The sequence below is a fragment of the Leptodactylus fuscus genome, chromosome 1 (assembly GCF_031893055.1).
Source record: "Leptodactylus fuscus isolate aLepFus1 chromosome 1, aLepFus1.hap2, whole genome shotgun sequence".
Taxonomy (NCBI): Eukaryota; Metazoa; Chordata; class Amphibia; order Anura; family Leptodactylidae; genus Leptodactylus; species Leptodactylus fuscus.
Genome location: NC_134265.1, coordinates 3,075,944 through 3,100,952, shown reverse-complemented (window position 1 = coordinate 3,100,952; position 25,009 = coordinate 3,075,944). Strand labels below are relative to the sequence as shown.

General features: G+C 44.2%; 1 protein-coding gene across 5 annotated transcripts in view; it reads left to right on the top strand.

Annotated features, from left to right (window-relative positions):
* Positions 1 to 25,009, top strand: part of CNTFR (ciliary neurotrophic factor receptor) — a 425,728-nt gene that overhangs the window by 200,714 nt on the left and 200,005 nt on the right. For all 5 annotated transcript variants that reach the window (XM_075267249.1, XM_075267240.1, XM_075267223.1 and 2 more), the window contains one exon: positions 22,855 to 22,933. In XM_075267249.1, the coding sequence (XP_075123350.1) occupies positions 22,855 to 22,933 (79 nt within the window). The remainder of the gene's footprint in view (positions 1 to 22,854; positions 22,934 to 25,009) is intronic.

The window sequence follows — 25,009 nt, the reverse complement described above, 5'->3', positions numbered from 1 at the left end:
CCTAGTGGTGACTGTATAATCTGTATGTAGTGAGCTCCCCCTAGTGGTGACTGTATAATCTGTAGGTAGTGAGCTCCCCCTAGTGGTGACTGTATAATCTGTAGGTAGTGAGCTCCTCCTAGTGGTGACTGTATAATCTGTATGTAGTGAGCTCCCCCTAGTGGTGACTGTATAATCTGTATGTAGTGAGCTCCCCCTAGTGGTGACTGTATAATCTGTATGTAGTGAGTTCCTCCTAGTGGTGACTGTATAATCTGTATGTAGTGAGCTCCCCCTAGTGGTGGCTGCAGGTAGCAGTATGTTATATATCTCACTTCTGTCAGTGCTGGCGCCTTAGCGTATAGCAGATATTACCAAGAAAAACTGGTCACATTTTTACTATACAGTGAGGATAGAGAGAAGGCGGCGGAGCTGTGACAACTACTGATTTATGTATTGTGGGTGGAGTATAACAGTGTATACAATGAGCTTCTTTTCCTACATGTATGGTGTAATGGGGGTGTGGCCTGTGTGGCGGCGGCTCTGCGGGGGTTAATGGCGCTCTTCTTATTGACATTCCTCTCCCACCTCGCTCAGCTCTTATTAAAACCTCAGAAAGTCTTATTTTGGAATTCGCTGGAGAACGCTGCGGCCCCGTCTGCATCCATTAGGCTAATATCGGGTGAGAGCGTCCAGACGTCTGGTGAAGCCAAAGCGCTGTTAACCCCTTGCTGTGTTGATTGTGATAAAACACCCGATCTCTTAGTTTTTCATTCAGGGCGGTGAGATTGTTGTAATGTGTGACGCTGCTGGCAGTGCAATTACTGGCAGTCATCCAGGAGCCTGACCATGGCCAGGAGCGGGCACCAGAGACTCAGACCCTCCCACTGGACCCAGCGTATCATCAGAGGGTCAGATCGGAGTCATAGCCAGACCCCGGGGTAAAGGTCCAGTTCACAATCCTGATCCTGTATGTAGTGCGGCTTATTCACACCCCAAGTGACCCGTCCCCAGGGTACATGCCCGACTGTCCTCGCCAGCTGCATGCCTAGTTCTTAATCCAGTTCAATTTATTCAGTAGAGACTTGTGTGTCACCTGAGCGGGGTATTATAATAATATGTCAGCGTCATATAATGTATCAGGTTATAATAATATATCAGCGTCATATAATGTATCAGGTTATTATAATAATATATCAGCGTCATATAATGTATCAGGTTATTATAATAATATATCAGCGTCATATAATGTATCAGGTTATTATAATAATATATCAGCGTCATATAATGTATCAGGTTATTATAATAATATATCAGCGTCATATAATGTATCAGGTTATTATAATAATATATCAGCGTCATATAATGTATCAGGTTATTATAATAATATATCAGTGTCGTATAATGTATCAGGTTATTATAATAATATATCAGCGTCATATAATGTATCAGGTTATTATAATAATATATCAGTGTCGTATAATGTATCAGGTTATTATAATAATATATCAGCGTCATATAATGTATCAGGTTATAAGAATATATCAGCGTCATATAATGTATCAGGTTATTATAATAATATATCAGCGTCATATAATGTATCAGGTTATTATAATAATATATCAGTGTCGTATAATGTATCAGGTTATTATAATAATATATCAGCGTCATATAATGTATCAGGTTATTATAATAATATATCAGCGTCATATAATGTATCAGGTTAGTATAATAATATATCAGCGTCATATAATGTATCAGGTTATTATAATAATATATCAGTGTCGTATAATGTATCAGGTTATTATAATAATATATCAGCGTCATATAATGTATCAGGTTATTATAATAATATATCAGCGTCATATAATGTATCAGGTTATTATAATAATATATCAGCGTCATATAATGTATCAGGTTATTATAATAATATATCAGCGTCATATAATGTATCAGGTTATTATAATAATATATCAGTGTCGTATAATGTATCAGGTTATTATAATAATATATCAGCGTCCTATAATGTATCAGGTTATAATAATATATCAGCGTCATATAATGTATCAGGTTATTATAATAATATATGAGCGTCATATAATGTATCAGGTTATTATAATAACATATCAGCGTCATATAATGTATCAGGTTATTATAATAATATATCAGCGTCATATAATGTATCAGGTTATTATATTCATATATCAGCGTCCTATAATGTATCAGGTTATTATAATAATATATCAGCGTCATGTAATGTATCAGGTTATTATAATAACATACCAGCATTATATAATGTATCAGGTTATTATATTCATATAGCAGTGTTATATAATGTATCAGGTTATTATAATAATATATCAGCGTCATATCATATATCAGGTTATTATGATAATATATCAGCGTCTTATAATGTATCAGGTTATTATAATAATATATCAGCGTCGTATAATGTATCAGGTTATTATAATAATATATCAGCGTCATATAATGTATCAGGTTATTATAATAATATATCAGCGTCATATAATGTATCAGGTTATTATAATAATATATCAGCGTCATATAATGTATCAGGTTATTATAATTATGATTATTTGCGTGCGCCCACATCTCAGTTCTGCTACATCTGTGCAGTATATACGGGATCAGTCCTGTATATTGTATCAGTATATAAGGGATCAGTCCTGTATATTGTATAAGTATATAAGGGATCGGTCCTGTATAGTGTATCAGTATATAAGGGATCAGTCCTGTATATTGTATCAGTATATAAGGGATCGGTCCTGTATATTGTATCACTATATAAGGGATCAGTCATGTATATTGTATAAGTATATAAGGGATCAGTCCTGTATAGTGTATCAGTATATAAGGGATCAGTCCTGTATAATGTATCAGTATGTAAGGGATCAGTCCTGTATATTGTATCAGTATATAAGGGATCAGTCCTGTATAGTGTATCAGTATATAAGGGATCAGTCCTGTATATTGTATCAGTATATAAGGGATCAGTCCTGTATATTGTATCAGTATATAAGGGATCAGTCTTGTATATTGTATCAGTATATAAGGGATCGGTCCTGTATATTGTATCAGTATAGAAGGGATCAGTCCTGTATATTGTATCAGTATATAAGGGATCAGTCCTGTATATTGTATCAGTATATAAGGGATCAGTCCTGTATATTGTATCAGTATATAAGGGATCAGTCCTGTATATTGTATCAGTATATAAGGGATCAGTCCTGTATATTGTATCAGTATATAAGGGATCAGTCCTGTATATTGTATCAGTATATAAGGGATCAGTCCTGTATATTGTATCAGTATATAAGGGATCAGTCCTGTATATTGTATCAGTATATAAGGGATCAGTCCTGTATATTGTATCAGTATATAGGGGATCAGTTCTGTATATTGTATCAGTATATAAGGGATCAGTCCTGTATAGTGTATCAGTATATAAGGGATCAGTCCTGTATAGTATATCAGTATATAAGGGATGAGTCCTGTATATTGTATCAGTATATAAGGGATCAGTCCGGTATATTGTATCAGTATATAAGGGATCAGTCCTGTATATTGTATCAGTATATAAGGGATCGGTCCTGTATAGTGTATCAGTATATAAAGGATCGGTCCTGTATATTGTATCAGTATATAAGGGATCAGTCCTGTATATTGTATCAGTATATAAGGGATCAGTCATGTATATTGTATAAGTTTATAAGGGATCAGTCCTGTATATTGTATCAGTATATAAGGGATCAGTCCTGTATATTGTATCAGTATATAAGGGATCGGTCCTGTGTATTGTATCAGTATATAAGGGATCGGTCCTGTATATTGTATCAGTATATAAGGGATCAGTCCTGTATATTGTATCAGTATATAAGGGATCAGTCCTGTATATTGTATCAGTATATAAGGGATCAGTCCTGTATATTGTATCAGTATATAGGGGATCAGTTCTGTATATTGTATCAGTATATAAGGGATCAGTCCTGTATAGTGTATCAGTATATAAGGGATCAGTCCTGTATATTGTATCAGTATATAAGGGATCAGTCCTGTATAGTGTATCAGTATATAAGGGATGAGTCCTGTATATTGTATCAGTATATAAGGAATGAGTCCTGTATATTGTATCAGTATATAAGGGATCAGTCCGGTATATTGTATCAGTATATAAGGGATCAGTCCTGTATAGTGTATCAGTATATAAAGGATCGGTCCTGTATATTGTATCAGTATATAAGGGATCAGTCATGTATATTGTATAAGTATATAAGGGATCAGTCCTGTATATTGTATCAGTATATAAGGGATCAGTCCGGTATATTGTATCAGTATATAAGGGATCAGTCCTGTATATTGTATCAGTATATAAGGGATCAGTCCTGTATAGTGTATCAGTATATAAGGGATCGGTCCTGTATATTGTATCAGTATATAAGGGATCAGTCCTGTATATTGTATCAGTATATAAGGGATCAGTCCTGTATAGTATATCAGTATATAAGGGATCAGTCCTGTATAGTGTATCAGTATATAAGGGATCAGTCCTGTATAATGTATCAGTATATAAGGGATCAGTCCTGTATATTGTATCAGTATATAAGGGATCAGTCCTGTATAGTGTATCAGTATATAAGGGATCAGTCCTGTATATTGTATCAGTATATAAGGGATCAGTCCTGTATAGTATATCAGTATATAAGGGATCAGTCCTGTATAGTGTATCAGTATATAAGGGATCAGTCCTGTATAGTGTATCAGTATATAAGGGATCAGTCCTGTATAATGTATCAGTATATAAGGGATCAGTCCTGTATAATGTATCAGTATGTAAGGGATCAGTCCTGTATATTGTATCAGTATATAAGGGATCAGTCCTGTATATTGTATCAGTATATAAGGGATCAGTCCGGTATATTGTATCAGTATATAAGGGATCAGTCCTGTATAGTGTATCAGTATATAAGGGATCAGTCCTGTATAGTGTATCAGTATATAAGGGATCAGTCCTGTATAATGTATCAGTATGTAAGGGATCAGTCCTGTATATTGTATCAGTATATAAGGGATCAGTCCTGTATATTGTATCAGTATATAAGGGATCAGTCCGGTATATTGTATCAGTATATAAGGGATCAGTCCTGTATATTGTATCAGTATATAAGGGATCAGTCCTGTATATTGTATCAGTATATAAGGGATCAGTCCTGTATATTGTATCAGTATATAAGGGATCAGTCCTGTATATTGTATCAGTATATAAGGGATCGGTCCTGTATATTGTATCAGTATATAAGGGATCGGTCCTGTATAGTGTATCAGTATATAAGGGATCAGTCCTGTATATTGTATCAGTATATAAGGGATCAGTCCTGTATATTGTATCAGTATATAAGGGATCAGTCCTGTATAGTGTATCAGTATATAAGGGATCAGTCCTGTATATTGTATCAGTATATAAGGGATCAGTCCTGTATATTGTATCAGTATATAAGGGATCGGTCCTGTATAGTGTATCAGTATATAAGGGATCAGTCCTGTATAGTGTATCAGTATATAAGGGATCAGTCCTGTATATTGTATCAGTATATAAGGGATCAGTCCTGTATATTGTATCAGTATATAAGGGATCAGTCCTGTATAGTGTATCAGTATATAAGGGATCAGTCCTGTATAGTGTATCAGTATATAAGGGATCAGTCCTGTATATTGTATCAGTATATAAGGGATCGGTCCTGTATATTGTATCAGTATATAAGGGATCAGTCCTGTATATTCTATCAGTATATAAGGGATCAGTCCTGTATATTGTATTAGTATATAAGGGATCAGTCCTGTATATTGTATCAGTATATAAGGGATCAGTCCTGTATAGTGTATCAGTATATAAGGGATCGGTCCTGTATATTGTATCAGTATATAAGGGATCAGTCCTGTATATTCTATCAGTATATAAGGGATCAGTCCTGTATATTGTATTAGTATATAAGGGATCAGTCCTGTATATTGTATCAGTATATAAGGGATCAGTCCTGTATAGTGTATCAGTATATAAGGGATCAGTCCTGTATATTGTATTAGTATATAAGGGATCAGTCCTGTATATTGTATCAGTATATAAGGGATCAGTCCTGTATAGTGTATCAGTATATAAGGGATCAGTCCTGTATATTGTATCAGTATATAAGGGATCAGTCCTGTATATTGTATCAGTATATAGGGGATCAGTCCTGTATATTGTATCAGTATATAAGGGATCAGTCCGGTATATTGTATCAGTATATAAGGGATCAGTCCTGTATAGTGTATCAGTATATAAGGGATCAGTCCTGTATATTGTATAAGTATATAAGGGATCAGTCCTGTATATTGTATCAGTATATAAGGGATCAGTCCTGTATATTGTATCAGTATATAAGGGATCAGTCATGTATATTGTATCAGTATATAAGGGATCAGTCCTGTATATTGTATCAGTATATAAGGGATCAGTCCTGTATATTGTATCAGTATATAAGGGATCAGTCCTGTATATTGTATCAGTATATAAGGGATCAGTCCTGTATATTGTATCAGTATATAAGGGATCAGTCATGTATATTGTATAAGTTTATAAGGGATCAGTCCTGTATATTGTATCAGTATATAAGGGATCAGTCCTGTATATTGTATCAGTATATAAGGGATCGGTCCTGTGTATTGTATCAGTATATAAGGGATCGGTCCTGTATATTGTATCAGTATATAAGGGATCAGTCCTGTATATTGTATCAGTATATAAGGGATCGGTCCTGTATAGTGTATCAGTATATAAGGGATCAGTCCTGTATATTGTATCAGTATATAAGGAATCAGTCCTGTATAGTGTATCAGTATATAAGGGATCAGTCCTGTATAGTGTATCAGTATATAAGGGATCAGTCCGGTATATTGTATCAGTATATAAGGGATCAGTCCTGTATATTGTATCAGTATATAAGGGATTAGTCCTGTATAGTTTATCAGTATATAAGGGATCAGTCCTGTATATTGTATCAGTATATAAGGGATCAGTCCTGTATATTGTATCAGTATATAAGGGATCAGTCCTGTATATTGTATCAGTAAATAAGGGATCAGTCCTGTATAGTGTATCAGTATATAAGGGATCGGTCCTGTATATTGTATAAGTATATAAGGGATCAGTCCTGTATAGTGTATCAGTATATAAGGGATCAGTCCTGTATATTGTATCAGTATATAAGGGATCGGTCCTGTATATTGTATCAGTATATAAGGGATCAGTCCTGTATATTGTATCAGTATATAAGGGATCGGTCCTGTATATTGTATCAGTATATAAGGGATCAGTCCTGTATAGTGTATCAGTATATAAGGGATCAGTCCTGTATTTTGTATAAGTATATAAGGGATCAGTCCGGTATATTGTATCAGTATATAAGGGATCAGTCCTGTATATTGTATCAGTATATAAGGGATCAGTCCTGTATAGTGTATCAGTATATAAGGGATCAGTCCTGTATATTGTATCAGTATATAAGGGATCAGTCCTGTATAGTGTATCAGTATATAAGGGATCAGTCCTGTATATTGTATCAGTATATAAGGGATCAGTCCTGTATAGTGTATCAGTATATAAGGGATCAGTCCTGTATATTGTATCAGTATATAAGGGATCAGTCCTGTATAGTGTATCAGTATATAAGGGATCAGTCCTGTATATTGTATTAGTATATAAGGGATCAGTCCTGTATATTGTATCAGTATATAAGGGATCAGTCCTGTATAGTGTATCAGTATATAAGGGATCGGTCCAGTATATTGTATAAGTATATAAGGGATCGGTCCTGTATAGTGTATCAGTATATAAGGGATCAGTCCTGTATATTGTATCAGTATATAAGGGATCAGTCCTGTATATTGTATCAGTATATATGGGATCAGTCCTGTATAGTGTATCAGTATATAAGGGATCGGTCCTGTATATTGTATAAGTATATAAGGGATCAGTCCTGTATATTGTATCAGTATATAAGGGATCAGTCCTGTATATTGTATCAGTATATAAGGGATCAGTCCTGTATAATGTATCAGTATATAAGGGATCAGTCCTGTATAATGTATCAGTATATAAGGGATCAGTCCTGTATATTGTATCAGTATATAAGGGATCAGTCCTGTATAATGTATCAGTATATAAGGGATCAGTCCTGTATATTGTATCAGTATATAAGGGATCAGTCCTGTATAATGTATCAGTATATAAGGGATCAGTCCTGTATAATGTATCAGTATATAAGGGATCAGTCCTGTATATTGTATCAGTATATATGGGATCAGTCCTGTATAGTGTATCAGTATATAAGGGATCAGTCCTGTATATTGTATCAGTATATAAGGGATCAGTCCTGTATATTGTATCAGTATATAAGGGATCAGTCCTGTATATTGTATCAGTATATAAGGGATCAGTCCTGTATATTGTATCAGTATATAAGGGATCAGTCCTGTATATTGTATCAGTATATAGGGGATCAGTTCTGTATATTGTATCAGTATATAATTGATTTGTCGCTGTATATCATATCTCTGCCCGTTCACCGTTCTTCCTTGCTGTAGATTTCGTGTCTCTGTGACCTTTCCCGGGCGACACTTTAATTTCGTTTCCTCGGACGTATTTGTCGCCGTCTCTTCGGTAAATGTGAGGCCTCAGATGCAGAATTTGATGTACTTAAAGGGCAACCTCTATAAACACGATTTACCGGGTCACCGATCAATCACTGCTGTGGTTACCATGGAAACGGTAAATAGGCCCCTCCCCAAATACCCCTCCCTACCGAGGGCCCCAGTGCCAACCATAGGAGCATGCCCCATGTATATGCCACATCGCCACAATCCATAGGCCTCATTACTAACCTTACCGCATGTCACTCAGCTTTCTAAGAAACAGATAAAACTAAAAACTGGCTGACTACACTGAAGGATGTAGAATAGAGCGCCCCCCGCAGGTGTTACTAACAGCTAGAATACTGGTGCCCTCATATACAGAGACCTTCCAGGGCCCAATAGTGATTGCTACCTCTGCACCCCGTACAGCTACACCCATGGCCCCTGGCATCCGTTCCTTTGCTCTCCCCCCACTTGTCGGATCATCTGTCTCCGTCCAGAAGCGCCAGGGGGAGGGGGCGCACTTGTAAATGAAGTGCGAGGAACACGAGCGGTGACAACTATGATGTGCAGCGCCTGAGGAATGTGCGGAACGAGCTGTGCTGTGTCCATAGCGGCAGGGACTCCCCAGTGTAATGTCTGCTACCTGGTGACACCTGATGAACGCCTCACCGGAAAATAGACCCATTATGAACGACATGTCATTATAACGGCTCCTCTGTCACTGATGGCTCCTCTGTTACTGTGGCGGCTCCTCTGTTACTGTTGTGGTTCCTCTGTTACTGTGGCGGCTCCTCTGTCACTGTGGCGGCTCCTCTGTTCCTCTGTTACTGTGACGGCTCCTCTGTTACTGTGGCGGATCCTCTGTTACTGTTGTGGTTCCTCTGTTACTGTGGCGGCTCCTCTGTCACTGTGGCGGCTCCTCTGTTACTGTGCCGGTTCCTCTGTTACTGTGGCGGCTCCTCTGTTACTGTGCCGGTTCCTCTGTTACTGTGGCGGCTCCTCTGTTACTGTGCCGGTTCCTCTGTTACTGTGGCGGCTCCTCTGTTACTGTGACGGCTCCTCTGTTACTGTGATGGCACCTCTGTCACTGTGGCGGCTCCTCTGTTACTGTGGCAGCTCCTCTGTTACTGTGACGGCTCCTCTGTTACTGTGGCGGCTCCTCTGTTACTGTTGTGGTTCCTCTGTTACTGTGGCAGCTCCTCTGTTACTGTGGCGGCTCCTCTGTTACTGTTGTGGTTCCTCTGTCACTGTGGCGGCTCCTCTGTTACTGTGATGGCACCTCTGTTACTGTGATGGCTCCTCTTCTCCTCTGTTACTGTGGTGGCTCCTCTGTTACTGTGACGGCTCCTCTGTTACTGTGATGGCACCTCTGTTACTGTGGCGGCTCCTCTGTTACTGTTGTGGTTCCTCTGTTACTGTGGCAGCTCCTCTGTTACTGTGGCGGCTCCTCTGTTACTGTGCCGGTTCCTCTGTTACTGTGGCAGCTCCTCTGTTACTGTGACGGCTCCTCTGTTACTGTGATGGCACCTCTGTCACTGTGGCGGCTCCTCTGTTACTGTGGCAGCTCCTCTGTTACTGTGACGGCTCCTCTGTTACTGTGGCGGCTCCTCTGTTACTGTTGTGGTTCCTCTGTTACTGTGGCAGCTCCTCTGTTACTGTGGCGGCTCCTCTGTTACTGTGACGGCTCCTCTGTCACTGTGGCGGCTCCTCTGTTACTGTGATGGCACCTCTGTCACTGTGGCGGCTCCTCTGTTACTGTGGCAGCTCCTCTGTTACTGTGACGGCTCCTCTGTTACTGTGGCGGCTCCTCTGTTACTGTTGTGGTTCCTCTGTTACTGTGGCAGCTCCTCTGTTACTGTGGCGGCTCCTCTGTTACTGTGACGGCTCCTCTGTCACTGTGGCGGCTCCTCTGTTACTGTGATGGCACCTCTGTTACTGTGATGGCTCCTCTTCTCCTCTGTTACTGTGGTGGCTCCTCTGTTACTGTGACGGCTCCTCTGTCACTGTGGCGGCTCCTCTGTTACTGTTGTGGTTCCTCTGTTACTGTGGCGGCTCCTCTGTCACTGTGGCGGCTCCTCTGTTCCTCTGTTACTGTGGTGGCTCCTCTGTTACTGTGGCGGCTCCTCTGTTAATGTTGTGGTTCCTCTGTTACTGTGGCGGCTCCTCTGTCACTGTGGCGGCTCCTCTGTTCCTCTGTTACTGTGACGGCTCCTCTGTTACTGTGGCGGCTCCTCTGTTACTGTTGTGGTTCCTCTGTTACTGTGGTGGCTCCTCTGTCACTGTGGCGGCTCCTCTGTTACTGTGCCGGTTCCTCTGTTACTGTGGCGGCTCCTCTGTTACTGTTGTGGTTCCTCTGTTACTGTGGCAGCTCCTCTGTTACTGTGGCGGCTCCTCTGTTACTGTGACGGCTCCTCTGTCACTGTGGCGGCTCCTCTGTTACTGTGATGGCACCTCTGTTACTGTGATGGCTCCTCTTCTCCTCTGTTACTGTGGTGGCTCCTCTGTTACTGTGACGGCTCCTCTGTTACTGTGATGGCACCTCTGTTACTGTGGCGGCTCCTCTGTTACTGTTGTGGTTCCTCTGTTACTGTGGCAGATCCTCTGTTACTGTGGCGGCTCCTCTGTTACTGTGCCGGTTCCTCTGTTACTGTGGCAGCTCCTCTGTTACTGTGACGGCTCCTCTGTTACTGTGATGGCACCTCTGTCACTGTGGCGGCTCCTCTGTTACTGTGGCAGCTCCTCTGTTACTGTGACGGCTCCTCTGTTACTGTGGCGGCTCCTCTGTTACTGTTGTGGTTCCTCTGTTACTGTGGCAGCTCCTCTGTTACTGTGGCGGCTCCTCTGTTACTGTGACGGCTCCTCTGTCACTGTGGCGGCTCCTCTGTTACTGTGATGGCACCTCTGTTACTGTGATGGCTCCTCTTCTCCTCTGTTACTGTGGTGGCTCCTCTGTTACTGTGACGGCTCCTCTGTCACTGTGGCGGCTCCTCTGTTACTGTTGTGGTTCCTCTGTTACTGTGGCAGCTCCTCTGTTACTGTGGTGGCTCCTCTGTCACTGTGGCGGCTCCTCTGTTCCTCTGTTACTGTGGCAGCTCCTCTGTTACTGTGGCGGCTCCTCTGTTCCTCTGTTACTGTGGCAGCTCCTCTGTCACTGTGGCGGCTCCTCTGTTACTGTGGCGGCTCCTCTGTTACTGTTGTGGTTCCTCTATTACTGTGGCGGCTCCTCTGTCACTGTGGCGGCTCCTCTGTTCCTCTGTTACTGTGGTGGCTCCTCTGTTACTGTGGCGGCTTCTCTGTTCCTCTGTTACTGTGGCAGCTCCTCTGTTACTGTGACGGCTCCTCTGTCACTGTGGCGGCTCCTCTGTTACTGTTGTGGTTCCTTTGTTACTGTGGCGGCTCCTCTGTCACTGTGGCGGCTCCTCTGTTCCTCTGTTACTGTGGCGGCTCCTCTGTCACTGTGGCGGCTCCTCTGTCACTGTGGCGGCTCCTCTGTTACTGTGACGGCTCCTCTTTCACTGTGGGGGCTCCTCTGTTCCTCTGTTACAGTGGCGGCTCCTCTGTTACTGTGACGGCTCCTCTGTCACTGTGGCGGCTCCTGTGTTACTGTTGTGGTTCCTCTGTCACTGTGGCGGCTCCTCTGTTCCTCTGTTACTGTTGTGGTTCGTCTGTTACTGTGACGGCTCCTCTGTCACTGTGGCGGCTCCTCTGTCACTGTGGCGGCTCCTCTGTTACTGTTGTGGTTCCTCTGTTAATGTGGCGGCTCCTCTGTTACTGTTGTGGTTCCTCTGTTACTGTGGCAGCTCCTCTTTCACTGTGGCGGCTCCTCTGTTACTGTGATGGCACCTCTGTCAATGTGGCGGCTCCTCTGTTACTGTTGTGGTTCCTCGGTTACTGTGGCAGCTCCTCTGTTACTGTGACGGCTCCTCTGTTACTGTTGTGGTTTCTCTGTCACTGTGACGGCTCCTCTGTTACTGTTGTGGTTCCTCTGTCACTGTGGCGGCTCCTCTGTTACTGTGGCGGCTCCTCTGTTACTGTGACGGCTCCTCTGTTACTGTGGCGGCTCCTCTGTTACTGTGGCGGCTCCTCTGTTACTGTTGTGGTTCCTCTATTACTGTGGCGGCTCCTCTGTTACTGTGACGGCTCCTCTGTTACTGTTGTGGTTCCTCTGTCACTGTGGCGGCTCCTCTGTTACTGTGACGGCTCCTCTGTTACTGTGACGGCTCCTCTGTTCCTCTTTTACTGTGCCGGTTCCTCTGTTACTGTGGCGGCTCCTCTGTTACTGTGACGGCTCCTCTGTTACTGTGACGGCTCCTCTGTCACTGTGGCGGCTCCTCTGTTACTGTGGCAGCTCCTCTGTCACTGTGGCGGCTCCTCTGTTACTGTGACGGCTCCTCTGTCACTGTGGCGGCTCCTCTGTTACTGTGACAGCTCCTCTGTTACTGTTGTGGTTCGTCTGTTACTGTTGTGGTTCCTCTGTCACTGTGGCGGCTCCTCTGTTACTGTGACGGCTCCTCTGTTACTGTTGTGGTTCGTCTGTTACTGTTGTGGTTCGTCTGTTACTGTGACGGCTCCTCTGTTACTGTTGTGGTTTCTCTGTCACTACACTGAAGGATGTAGAATAGAGCGCCCCCCGCAGGTGTTACTAACAGCTAGAATACTGGTGCCCTCATATACAGAGACCTTCCAGGGCCCAATAGTGATTGCTACCTCTGCACCCCGTACAGCTACACCCATGGCCCCTGGCATCCGTTCCTTTGCTCTCCCCCCACTTGTCGGATCATCTGTCTCCGTCCAGCAGCGCCAGGGGGAGGGGGCGCACTTGTAAATGAAGTGCGAGGAACACGAGCGGTGACAACTATGATGTGCAGCGCCTGAGGAATGTGCGGAACGAGCTGTGCTGTGTCCATAGCGGCAGGGACTCCCCCGTGTAATGTCTGCTACCTGGTGACACCTGATGAACGCCTCACCGGAAAATAGACCCATTATGAACGACATGTCATTATAACGGCTTCTCTGTTACTGTGATGGCTCCTCTGTCACTGATGGCTCCTCTGTTACTGTGGCGGCTCCTCTGTTACTGTTGTGGTTCCTCTGTTACTGTGGCGGCTCCTCTGTCACTGTGGCGGCTCCTCTGTTCCTCTGTTACTGTGACGGCTCCTCTGTTACTGTGGCGGCTCCTCTGTCACTGTGGCGGCTCCTCTGTTACTGTTGTGGTTCCTCTGTTACTGTGGCAGCTCCTCTGTTACTGTGACGGCTCCTCTGTTACTGTGGCGGCTCCTCTGTTACTGTGACGGCTCCTCTGTTACTGTTGTGGTTCCTCTGTTACTGTGACGGTTCCTCTGTCACTGTGGCGGCTCCTCTGTTACTGTGATGGCACCTCTGTCACTGTGGCGGCTCCTCTGTTACTGTTGTGGTTCCTCTGTTACTGTGGCAGCTCCTCTGTTACTGTGACAGCTCCTCTGTTACTGTGGCGGCTCCTCTGTTACTGTTGTGGTTCCTCTGTTACTGTGGCAGCTCCTCTGTTACTGTGACGGCTCCTCTGTTACTGTGGCGGCTCCTCTGTTACTGTGACGGCTCCTCTGTCACTGTGGCGGCTCCTCTGTTACTGTTGTGGTTCCTCTGTTACTGTGGCGGCTCCTCTGTTCCTCTGTTACTGTGGTGGCTCCTCTGTTACTGTGGCGGCTCCTCTGTTCCTCTGTTACTGTGGCAGCTCCTCTGTTACTGTGACGGCTCCTCTGTCAATGTGGCGGCTCCTCTGTTACTGTGGCGGCTCCTCTGTTACTGTTGTGGTTCCTCTATTACTGTGGCGGCTCCTCTGTCACTGTGGCGGCTCCTCTGTTCCTCTGTTACTGTAGTGGCTCCTCTGTTACTGTGGTGGCTTCTCTGTTCCTCTGTTACTGTGGCAGCTCCTCTGTTACTGTGACGGCTCCTCTGTCACTGTGGCGGCTCCTCTGTTCCTCTGTTACTGTGGCAGCTCCTCTGTTACTGTGACGGCTCCTCTGTCACTGTGGCGGCTCCTCTGTTACTGTGGCGGCTCCTCTGTTACTGTTGTGGTTCCTCTATTACTGTGGCGGCTCCTCTGTCACTGTGGCGGCTCCTCTGTTCCTCTGTTACTCTGTTGGCTCCTCTGTTACTGTGGTGGCTTCTCTGTTCCTCTGTTACTGTGGCAGCTCCTCTGTTACTGTGACGGCTCCTCTGTCACTGTGGCGGCTCCTCTGTTACTGTTGTGGTTCCTCTGTTACTGTGGCGGCTCCTCTGTCACTGTGGCGGCTCCTCTGTTCCTCTGTTACTGTGGCGGCTCCTCTGTCACTGTGGCGGCTCCTCTGTCACTGTGGCGGCTCCTGTGTTACTGTTGTGGCTCCTCTGTCACTGTGGCGGCTCCTCTGTTCCTCTGTTACTGTTGTGGTTCGTCTGTTACTGTGGCGGCTCCTCTGTCACTGTCGTGGCTCCTCTGTTCCTCTGTTACTGTGGCGGCTCTTCTGTTACTGTGACGGCTCCTCTGTCACTGTGGCGGCTCCTCTGTTACTGTGGCGGCTCCTCTGTTACTGTGGCGGCTCCTCTGTTACTGTGGCGGCTCCTCTGTCACTGTGGCGGCTCCTCTGTTACTGTTGTGGTTCCTCTGTTACTGTGGCAGCTCCTCTTTCACTGTGGCGGCTCCTCTGTTACTGTGGCGGCTCCTCTGTTACTGTTGTGGTTCCTCGGTTACTGTGGCAGCTCCTCTGTTACTGTGACGGCTCCTCTGTTACTGTTGTGGTTTCTCTGTCACTGTGACGGCTCCTCTGTTACTGTTGTGGTTCCTCTGTCACTGTGGCGGCTCCTCTGTTACTGTGGCAGCTCCTCTGTTACTGTGACGGCTCCTCTGTTACTGTTGTGGTTTCTCTGTCACTGTGACGGCTCCTCTGTTACTGTTGTGGTTCCTCTGTCACTGTGGCGGCTCCTCTGTTACTGTGGCGGCTCCTCTGTTACTGTGACGGCTCCTCTGTTACTGTTGTGGTTCCTCTGTCACTGTGGCGGCTCCTCTGTTACTGTGACGGCTCCTCTGTCACTGTGGCGGCTCCTCTGTTACTGTTGTGGTTCCTCTGTCACTGTGGCGGCTCCTCTGTTACTGTGATGGCTCCTCTGTTACTGTTGTGGTTCGTCTGTTACTGTTGTGGTTCGTCTGTTACTGTGACGGCTCCTCTGTTACTGTTGTGGTTTCTCTGTCACTGTGACGGCTCCTCTGTTACTGTTGTGGTTCCTCTGTCACTGTGGCGGCTCCTCTGTTACTGTGGCGGCTCCTCTGTTACTGTGACGGCTCCTCTGTTACTGTTGTGGTTCCTCTGTCACTGTGGCGGCTCCTCTGTTACTGTGACGGCTCCTCTGTCACTGTGGCGGCTCCTCTGTTACTGTTGTGGTTCCTCTGTCACTGTGGCGGCTCCTCTGTTACTGTGATGGCTCCTCTGTTACTGTTGTGGTTCGTCTGTTACTGTTGTGGTTCGTCTGTTACTGTGACGGCTCCTCTGTTACTGTTGTGGTTTCTCTGTCACTGTGGCGGCTCCTCTGTTCCTCTGTTACTGTGGCGGCTCCTCTGTTACTGTGGCGGCTCCTCTGTTACTGTGACGGCTCCTCTGTCACTGTGGCGGCTCCTCTGTTCCTCTTTTACTGTGCCGGTTCCTCTGTTACAGTGGCGGCTCCTCTGTCACTGTGGCGGCTCCTCTGTTACTGTTGTGGTTCCTCTGTCACTGTGGCGGCTCCTCTGTTCCTCTGTTACTGTGGCAGCTCCTCTGTCACTGTGGCTGTTACTGTTTTGGTTCGTCTGTTACTGTGGCGGCTCCTCTGTTACTGTGACGGCTCCTCTGTTACTGTTTTGGTTCGTCTGTTACTGTGGCGGCTCCTCTGTTACTGTGACGGCTCCTCTGTCCCTGTGGCGGCTCCTCTGTTCCTCTTTTACTGTGCCGGTTCCTCTGTTACTGTGGCAGCTCCTCTGTTACTGTGACGGCTCCTCTGTCACTGTGGCGGCTCCTCTGTTACTGTTGTGGTTCCTCTGTCACTGTGGCGGCTCCTCTGTTCCTCTGTTACTGTGGCGGCTCCTCTGTTACTGTGACGGCTCCTCTGTCACTGTGGCGGCTCCTCTGTTACTGTTGTGGTTCCTCTGTCACTGTGGCGGCTCCTCTGTTACTGTTGTGGTTCCTCTGTCACTGTGGCGGCTCCTCTGTTCCTCTGTTACTGTGGCGGCTCCTCTGTTACTGTGACGGCTCCTCTGTCACTGTGGCGGCTCCTCTGTTACTGTTGTGGTTCCTCTGTCACTGTGGTGGCTCCTCTGTTCCTCTGTTACTGTGGCGGCTCCTCTGTTACTGTGATGGCTCCTCTGTCACTGTGGCGGCTCCTCTGTTACTGTTGTGGTTCCTCTGTCACTGTGGCGGCTCCTCTGTTACTGTTGTGGTTCGTCTGTTACTGTGGTGGCTCCTCTGTTACTGTGGCGGCTCCTCTGTTATTGTGGCGGCTCCTCTGTCACTGTGGCGGCTCCTCTGTTACTGTTGTGGTTCGTCTGTTACTGTGGCGGCTCCTCTGTCACTGTGGCGGCTCCTCTGTCACTGTGGCGGCTCCTCTGTTACTGTGGCGGCTCCTCTGTCACTGTGGCGGCTCCTCTGTCACTGTGGCGGCTCCTCTGTTACTGTGGCGGCTCCTCTGTCACTGTGGCGGCTCCTCTGTCACTGTGGCGGCTCCTCTGTTACTGTTGTGGTTCGTCTGTTACTGTGGCGGCTCCTCTGTCACTGTGGCGGCTCCTCTGTTCCTCTGTTACTGTGGCAAAAATGGACCAAGTTGTCAATTTGTGATTACAAATCCAGGACAAGGAGGACCCGCGCTGATAGGTTTAGGTGAAAAAAACGACTTTATTGGAACAACACACTACGCGTTTCGGGCATACACTCTGCCCTTCTTCAGGTGCAATGGTTCTTAGCCGTCCAGCCGAGAAGCTGTGGCGGCTCCTCTGTTACTGTTGTGGTTCCTCTGTCACTGTGGCGGCTCCTCTGCTTCTCTGTTACTGAGAGGGAAGTATTATTCTTTACAAAGTTTCTTTGGACATGCTGATGGTTTCCAGTTGTCAGCATTCCCATGCTATTGCTTCCATTGCACCTTCACCATTTGACACCCGGGGCTGTTCCATAGTCACAAGGTTTGCGCCTGTGCCCCGGTTGTCAGGCTGTGCGGCCTAGCAGGGAGGGTGCAGTGACTTGAGCATGTGACGGTCACTATAGACCCCATATAGATTTCCTGCCTATTAGGTTATTACACCCCCTATTATCTCGCCCCACCCCTTTATATAATAGCCCCTCCCCCTCCTCATTAGGTATTATCACCTCACTAATTGAATGAGGATGGGAGGGATGGATTGGTGAACCTGAGCATTCTATCCATTCATTAACATCTGTCAGAATCCGGCCGCCATGATCGCACACGAGCGGCTCAGGCGACGCTTACGAGAATCCACAGAGCTCCGGAAAATCACATTATTTAAAGGGATTCTCCAGGATTAGGGAGATAGGGTTATTATCCACAGTCATTAAGGCACAGGAGAGCCGATCCCAGGGGCGGGGGAGGGGGTCACTACAGAACTGGGTGTCAGGAGCCTTGGAAAGCTGGGTGACGTGGCGTTTAGGCGATGTTTGGGACGCCGTCTCCTGCTATGTGTGTCTGGTGGGAGGACGGCTTAGACGGATGACTGCAGGAATCAGTTGGCGTTTGGCGATGTGCCGCCCCCCCCACCTCCGGCCGGCGATAGCGACGGCTCAGCACAAGTGTCCGGACGTCCGGCGAGACCCAATAAATCAGATTTACAGGATTTTATTACAATTCTGCTCAAAACAGCGAATAACAATAAATGTGAAGTGGAAATAATAAAACTCCATCTGTCACTGCCCATCCTGAGCTGCCTGCTTCAGGAATAGAATGCTACAACAGCAGTGAAGACTGACACATAACCAGGGTCATGTCATTCAGAGTCTGTAGAGAGCTGGGTATGTGACGGCTGCCATTCCTGGTATCTGCTGGATACAAGTATCACATAGATGGTCCCTATGGTTCTGTACTACAAATCTCCAGGGAGTCCTTAGCGCTGCCGCTGTCCATCCTGAGCTGCTTGCATTAAGAACAGAATACTAGAACATCAGTGAAGACTGACACATGACCAGGGGATTCCTTCTGGCCATTAGGGGTGATCACTCATCCATAATGGGGGTCTGTCCTGAGGTCAGAGGTCAGACTCACAGCTGGTGATGAAGGATCTAGAGCTCGGGCAGGGACTGGAAACCTGTGACACTACAACTCCCAGCATGCTCTAGTCCCGTCACAGCAGGTACGCATGCTGAGAGTTGTAGTGTCACAACCGCTGGAGCGCTGAAGTCTGCTGACCCTCCCCCAATATGGGAGCGGACTTAACCCCTTAGTTTCTCCCATGATGGCAGGGGATTCCCAGGGAATACTGTGTGTATAGGGCACTGCAGCAGGTATATGGATATGGCCAGCAGATATGCTGGGAGTTGTAGTGTCACAACAGTTGGAAAGTTGGAGAGCTCATAGTATACAGCGCTATCAGGGGGCCTTAGTGTCACCGTGGTAATGGTACCCCCACATTTCTATAGGTTGTGTATACTTCTGTATGTGATGTATCATAATGCAGCCCTACATACAACTATAGGTGCTGTATGGCCCCGCCCAGTGCTATGGATGCTGTGTTATAGCTCTGTATACATCTATAGGTGCTGTATTATAGCTCTGTATACATCTATAGGTGATGTATTATTGCTCTGTATACATCTATAGGTGATGTACTATGGCTCTGTATACATCTATAGGTGCTGTATTATGGCTCTGTAAACATCTATAGGTGCTGTATTATAGCTCTGTATACATGTATAGGTGCTGTATTATAGCTCTGTATACATCTATAGGTGCTGTAATATGGCTCTGTATACATCTATAGGTGCTGTATTATAGCTCTGTATACATCTATAGGTGCTGTATTATAGCTCTGTATACATCTATAGGTGCTGTACTATGGCTCTGTATACATCTATAGGTGCTGTATTATAGCTCTGTATACATCTATAGGTGCTGTAATATGGCTCTGTATACATCTATAGGTGCTGTAATATGGCTCTGTATACATCTATAGGTGCTGTATTATGGCTCTGTATACATCTATAGGTGCTGTATTATGGCTCTGTATACATCTATAGGTGATGTATTATGGCTCTGTATACATCTATAGGTGCTGTATTATAGCTCTGTATACATCTATAGGTGCTGTATTATAGCTCTGTATACATCTATAGGTGCTGTATTATAGCTCTGTATACATCTATAGGTGCTGTAATATGGCTCTGTATACATCTATAGGTGCTGTACTATGGCTCTGTATACATCTATAGGTGCTGTATTATGGCTCTGTATACATCTATAGGTGCTGTATTATAGCTCTGTATACATCTATAGGTGATGTAGTATGGCTCTGTATACATCTATAGGTGCTGTACTATGGCTCTGTATACATCTATAGGTGCTGTATTATGGCTCTGTATACATCTATAGGTGCTGTATTATAGCTCTGTATACATCTATAGGTGATGTAGTATGGCTCTGTATACATCTATAGGTGCTGTACTATTGCTCTGTATACATCTATAGGTGCTGTATTATAGCTCTGTATACATCTATAGGTGCTGTATTATGGCTCTGTATACATCTATAGGTGCTGTATTATGGCTCTGTATACATCTATAGGTGCTGTATTATGGCTCTGTATACATCTATAAGTGCTGTATTATGGCTCTGTATACATCTATAAGTGATGTATTATAGCTCTGTATACATCTATAGGTGCTGTATTATGGCTCTGTATACATCTATAGGTGCTGTACTATGGCTCTGTATATATCTATAGGTGCTGTATTATAGCTCTGTATACATCTATAGGTGCTGTATTATGGCTCTGTATACATCTATAGGTGCTGTATTATAGCTCTGTATACATCTATAGGTGATGTAGTATGGCTCTGTATACATCTATAGGTGCTGTATTATGGCTCTGTATACATCTATAGGTGATGTACTATGGCTCTGTATACATCTATAGTTACTGTATTATCGCTCTGTATACATATATAGGTGATGTACTATGGCTCTGTATACATCTATAGGTGCTGTATTATAGCTCTGTATACATCTATAGGTGCTATATTATGGTTCTGTATACATCTATAGGTGCTGTATTATGGCTCTGTATACATCTATAGGTGATGTATTATGGCTCTGTATACATCTATAGGTGCTGTATTATAGCTCTGTATACATCTATAGGTGCTGTACTATGGCTCTGTATACATCTATAGGTGCTGTATTATGGCTCTGTATACATCTATAGGTGCTGTATTATGGCTCTGTATACATCTATAGGTGCTGTATTATGGCTCTGTATGCATCTATAGGTGCTGTATTATGGCTTTGTATACATCTATAGGTGATGTATTATGGCTCTGTATACATCTATAGGTGATGTACTATGGCTCTGTATACATCTATAGGTGCTGTATTATGGCTCTGTATACATCTATAGGTACTGTATTATCGCTCTGTATACATATATAGGTGATGTACTATGGCTTTGTATACATCTATAGGTGATGTATTATAGCTCTGTATACATCTATAGGTGCTATATTATGGTTCTGTATACATCTATAGGTGCTGTATTATGGCTCTGTATACATCTATAGGTGATGTATTATGGCTCTGCATACATCTATAGGTGATGTATTATTGCTCTGTATACATCTATAGGTGATGTACTATGGCTCTGTATACATCTATAGGTGCTGTATTATAGCTGTGTATACATCTATAGGTGCTGTATTATGGCTCTGTATACATCTATAGGTGCTGTATTATGGCTCTGTATACATCTATAGGTGCTGTATTATGGCTCTGTATGCATCTATAGGTGCTGTATTATGGCTTTGTATACATCTATAGGTGCTGTATTATGGCTCTGTATACATCTATAGGTGCTGTATTATCGCTCTGTATACATCTACAAGTGCTGTATTATGGCTTTGTATACATCTATAGGTGATGTATTATGGCTCTGTATACATCTATAGGTGCTGTATTATGGCTTTGTATACATCTATAGGTGCTGTATTATGGCTCTGTATACATCTATAGGTGCTGTATTATCGCTCTGTATACATCTACAAGTGCTGTATTATGGCTTTGTATACATCTATAGGTGCTGTATTATCACTCTGTATACATCTATAGGTGATGTATTATGGCTCTGTATACATCTATAGGTGCTGTATTATGGCTCTGTATACATCTATAGGTGCTGTATTATGGTTCTGTATACATCTATAGGTGCTGTAATATGGCTCTGTATACATCTATAGGTGATGTATTATAGCTCTGTATACATCTATAGGTGCTGTATTATCACTCTGTATACACCTATAGGTGATGTATTATGGCTCTGTATACATCTATAGGTGCTGTATTATGGCTCTGTATACATCTATAGGTGCTGTATTATGGCTCTGTTTACATCTATAGGTGCTTTACTATGGCTCTGTATACATCTATAGGTGCTGTATTATGGCTCTATACATCTATAGGTGCTGTATTGTGGCTCTGTATATATCTATAGGTGCTGTATTATGGCTCCATACAATTCTATAGGTGCTGTATTATGGCTATGTATACATCTATAGGTGCTGTATTTTTTGGCTCTGTATACAACTGCCCCATACAATTCTATAGGTGCTGTACTATGGATCCATACAATTCTATAGGTGCTGCACTATGGATCCATACAATTCTATAGGTGCTGTATCATAGCACTGTACACTTGTATAGGTGCAGCTGGGTCCTGCACACTTCTATTGGTGCTTATATTGGCACCCTGTACAGTAGTGCAGCCTGCAGGCAGTGCAGCCCCCCCAGCGTCACTGACATGACAGGCTCTTATTATCCGGTCTCTTCCTGCCTGGCCAGCAGCTGTCGGCGTCAGCCCCTGCCATTAGCTGATCCCCCTCCCCGCTCGCTCTCCATAGAGTTCAGTCAGTAAGATGAGATGCAGCGTGGCCCCCGGCATAATGTACCATCCACACCGCTCCACCTAACCCTCCGCTTTGTGTCCCCCTCAAACAGATGGCCAATCCGGTGACCTCAGCCTGCTGCCTGGTCCTCGCCGCCTCCGTGATGGTCTGTGCTCAGAGACACGCCGAGGGTAAGTACCGCCATCTATTACTACTGTCTATCGCCTGCATCTACTGGGGCGCTGTACAGTGTGGGGCAGGAAGTCACAGGTGTACGAAGAGATACATTGTAACCGTCAGGATAGTGAAACAGTGTGACAGTCAGGATATCAATAATAATGTAACAGTCATGATAGTGATACAATGTAACAGTCAGAATATGGATAGAGTATACCAGTCAGAATATGGATACAGTGTAACAGTCAGAATATGGATAGAGTGTAACAGTCAGAATATGGATAGAGTATACCAGTCAGAATATGGATACAGTGTAACAGTCAGAATATGGATACAGTGTAACAGTCAGAATATGGATACAGTGTAACAGTCAGAATATGGATACAGTGTAACAGTCAGAATATGGATAGAGTATACCAGTCAGAATATGGATACAGTGTAACAGTCAGAATATGGATACAGTGTAACAGTCAGAATATGGACACAATGTAACAGTCAGAATATGGATACAGTGTAACAGTCAGAATATGGATACAGTGTAACAGACAGAATATGGATACAATGTAACAGTCAGAATATGGATACAGTGTAACAGTCAGAATATGGATACAGTGTAACAGTCAGAATATGGATACAGTGTAACAGTCAGAATATGGATAGAGTATACCAGTCAGAATATGGATACAGTGTAACAGTCAGAATATGGACACAATGTAACAGTCAGAATATGGATACAGTGTAACAGTCAGAATATGGATACAGTGTAACAGACAGAATATGGATACAATGTAACAGTCAGAATATGGATACAGTGTAACAGTCAGAATATGGATACAGTGTAACAGTCAGAATATGGATACAGTGTAACAGTCAGAATATGGATACAGTGTAACAGTCATGATAGTGATACAATGTAACAGTCAGAATATCAATACATTTTAACATTCAGAATATTAATACCGTGTTACAGTCATAATCTTGATACATTGTAACAGTTAGACTAGGAATACATTGTATCACACAGTCTGGCAGGGATCTTTGGATTTCACTTTGTCACTATTATCTTGATGTGAAATGTCTTGTTTACTTTCAAAGCCATCCTGACCTCGTTCTGCTCACACAGCTGAGGGTTTGTTACAGTTGTTTCCTGTCTATAACATTCTGCAGCACATCTCTCTCCTGTCCTGACCTCGTTCTGCTCACACAGCTGAGGGTTTGTTACAGTTGTTTCCTGTCTAGATCATTCTGCAGCACATCTCTCTCCTGTCCTGACCTCGTCCTGCTCACACAGTTGTATCTGCTGTAACAGACCCTCCGCTGTGTGACGATTGTTTCCATTCACTGACAGCAAGCAGAGATTGTGGCAATATTAGGGAAATATACTCCCCACACCCCCTCCTCACACTATCACCCCTACTATTCTGGGGTAGCAGCGCTGGAGATGTTACCCCTGTACAGATGGACCCCTCCTCCACTCATACACCCCGTAGCTGCCCCAGGGGTCACCTCGGAGACATGTCAGAGTCAGTCGGCTCACTCCCTCCCCCTCATTCCTACTTTCTCCCATGGCCTTGATCTCCTGACTCACTGAAGGGGGGGGGGGGGGGGGGGGGGCGAGCTGATGACCTCACATGTGACCTCATCATCCGGGTGACGTATCAAGTCACAGTATCCTGATGTATCAGATGTCATATCGGATATTACTCCCTGTTATCAGCCATGTCAAGCTGTGCAGAAACAGACTGTACAACAGGTGATTATATCAGATTGTGAATGCAGCTGTGGATGTGACTGGAGTATAAGCAGTGATGTAACAATAGAATTGTAAATGCAGCTGTGGATGTGACTGGAGTATAAGCAGTGATGTAACAATAGAATTGTAAATGCAGCTTTGGATGTGATTGGAGTGTGCGGCTTGATTTAATAAATGAATTGTATTATAGCTTTGAATGTGACTAGAGTATAATTTGTGATGTAATGAAATGTGAATGCAGCTTTGGATGTGGCTGGAATATAGGACATAGTATATCAGTGGTATTGTGAATGTACTGTAGTTGTGAATGGAGTATAACATTTCTGGCTGCAGCTTA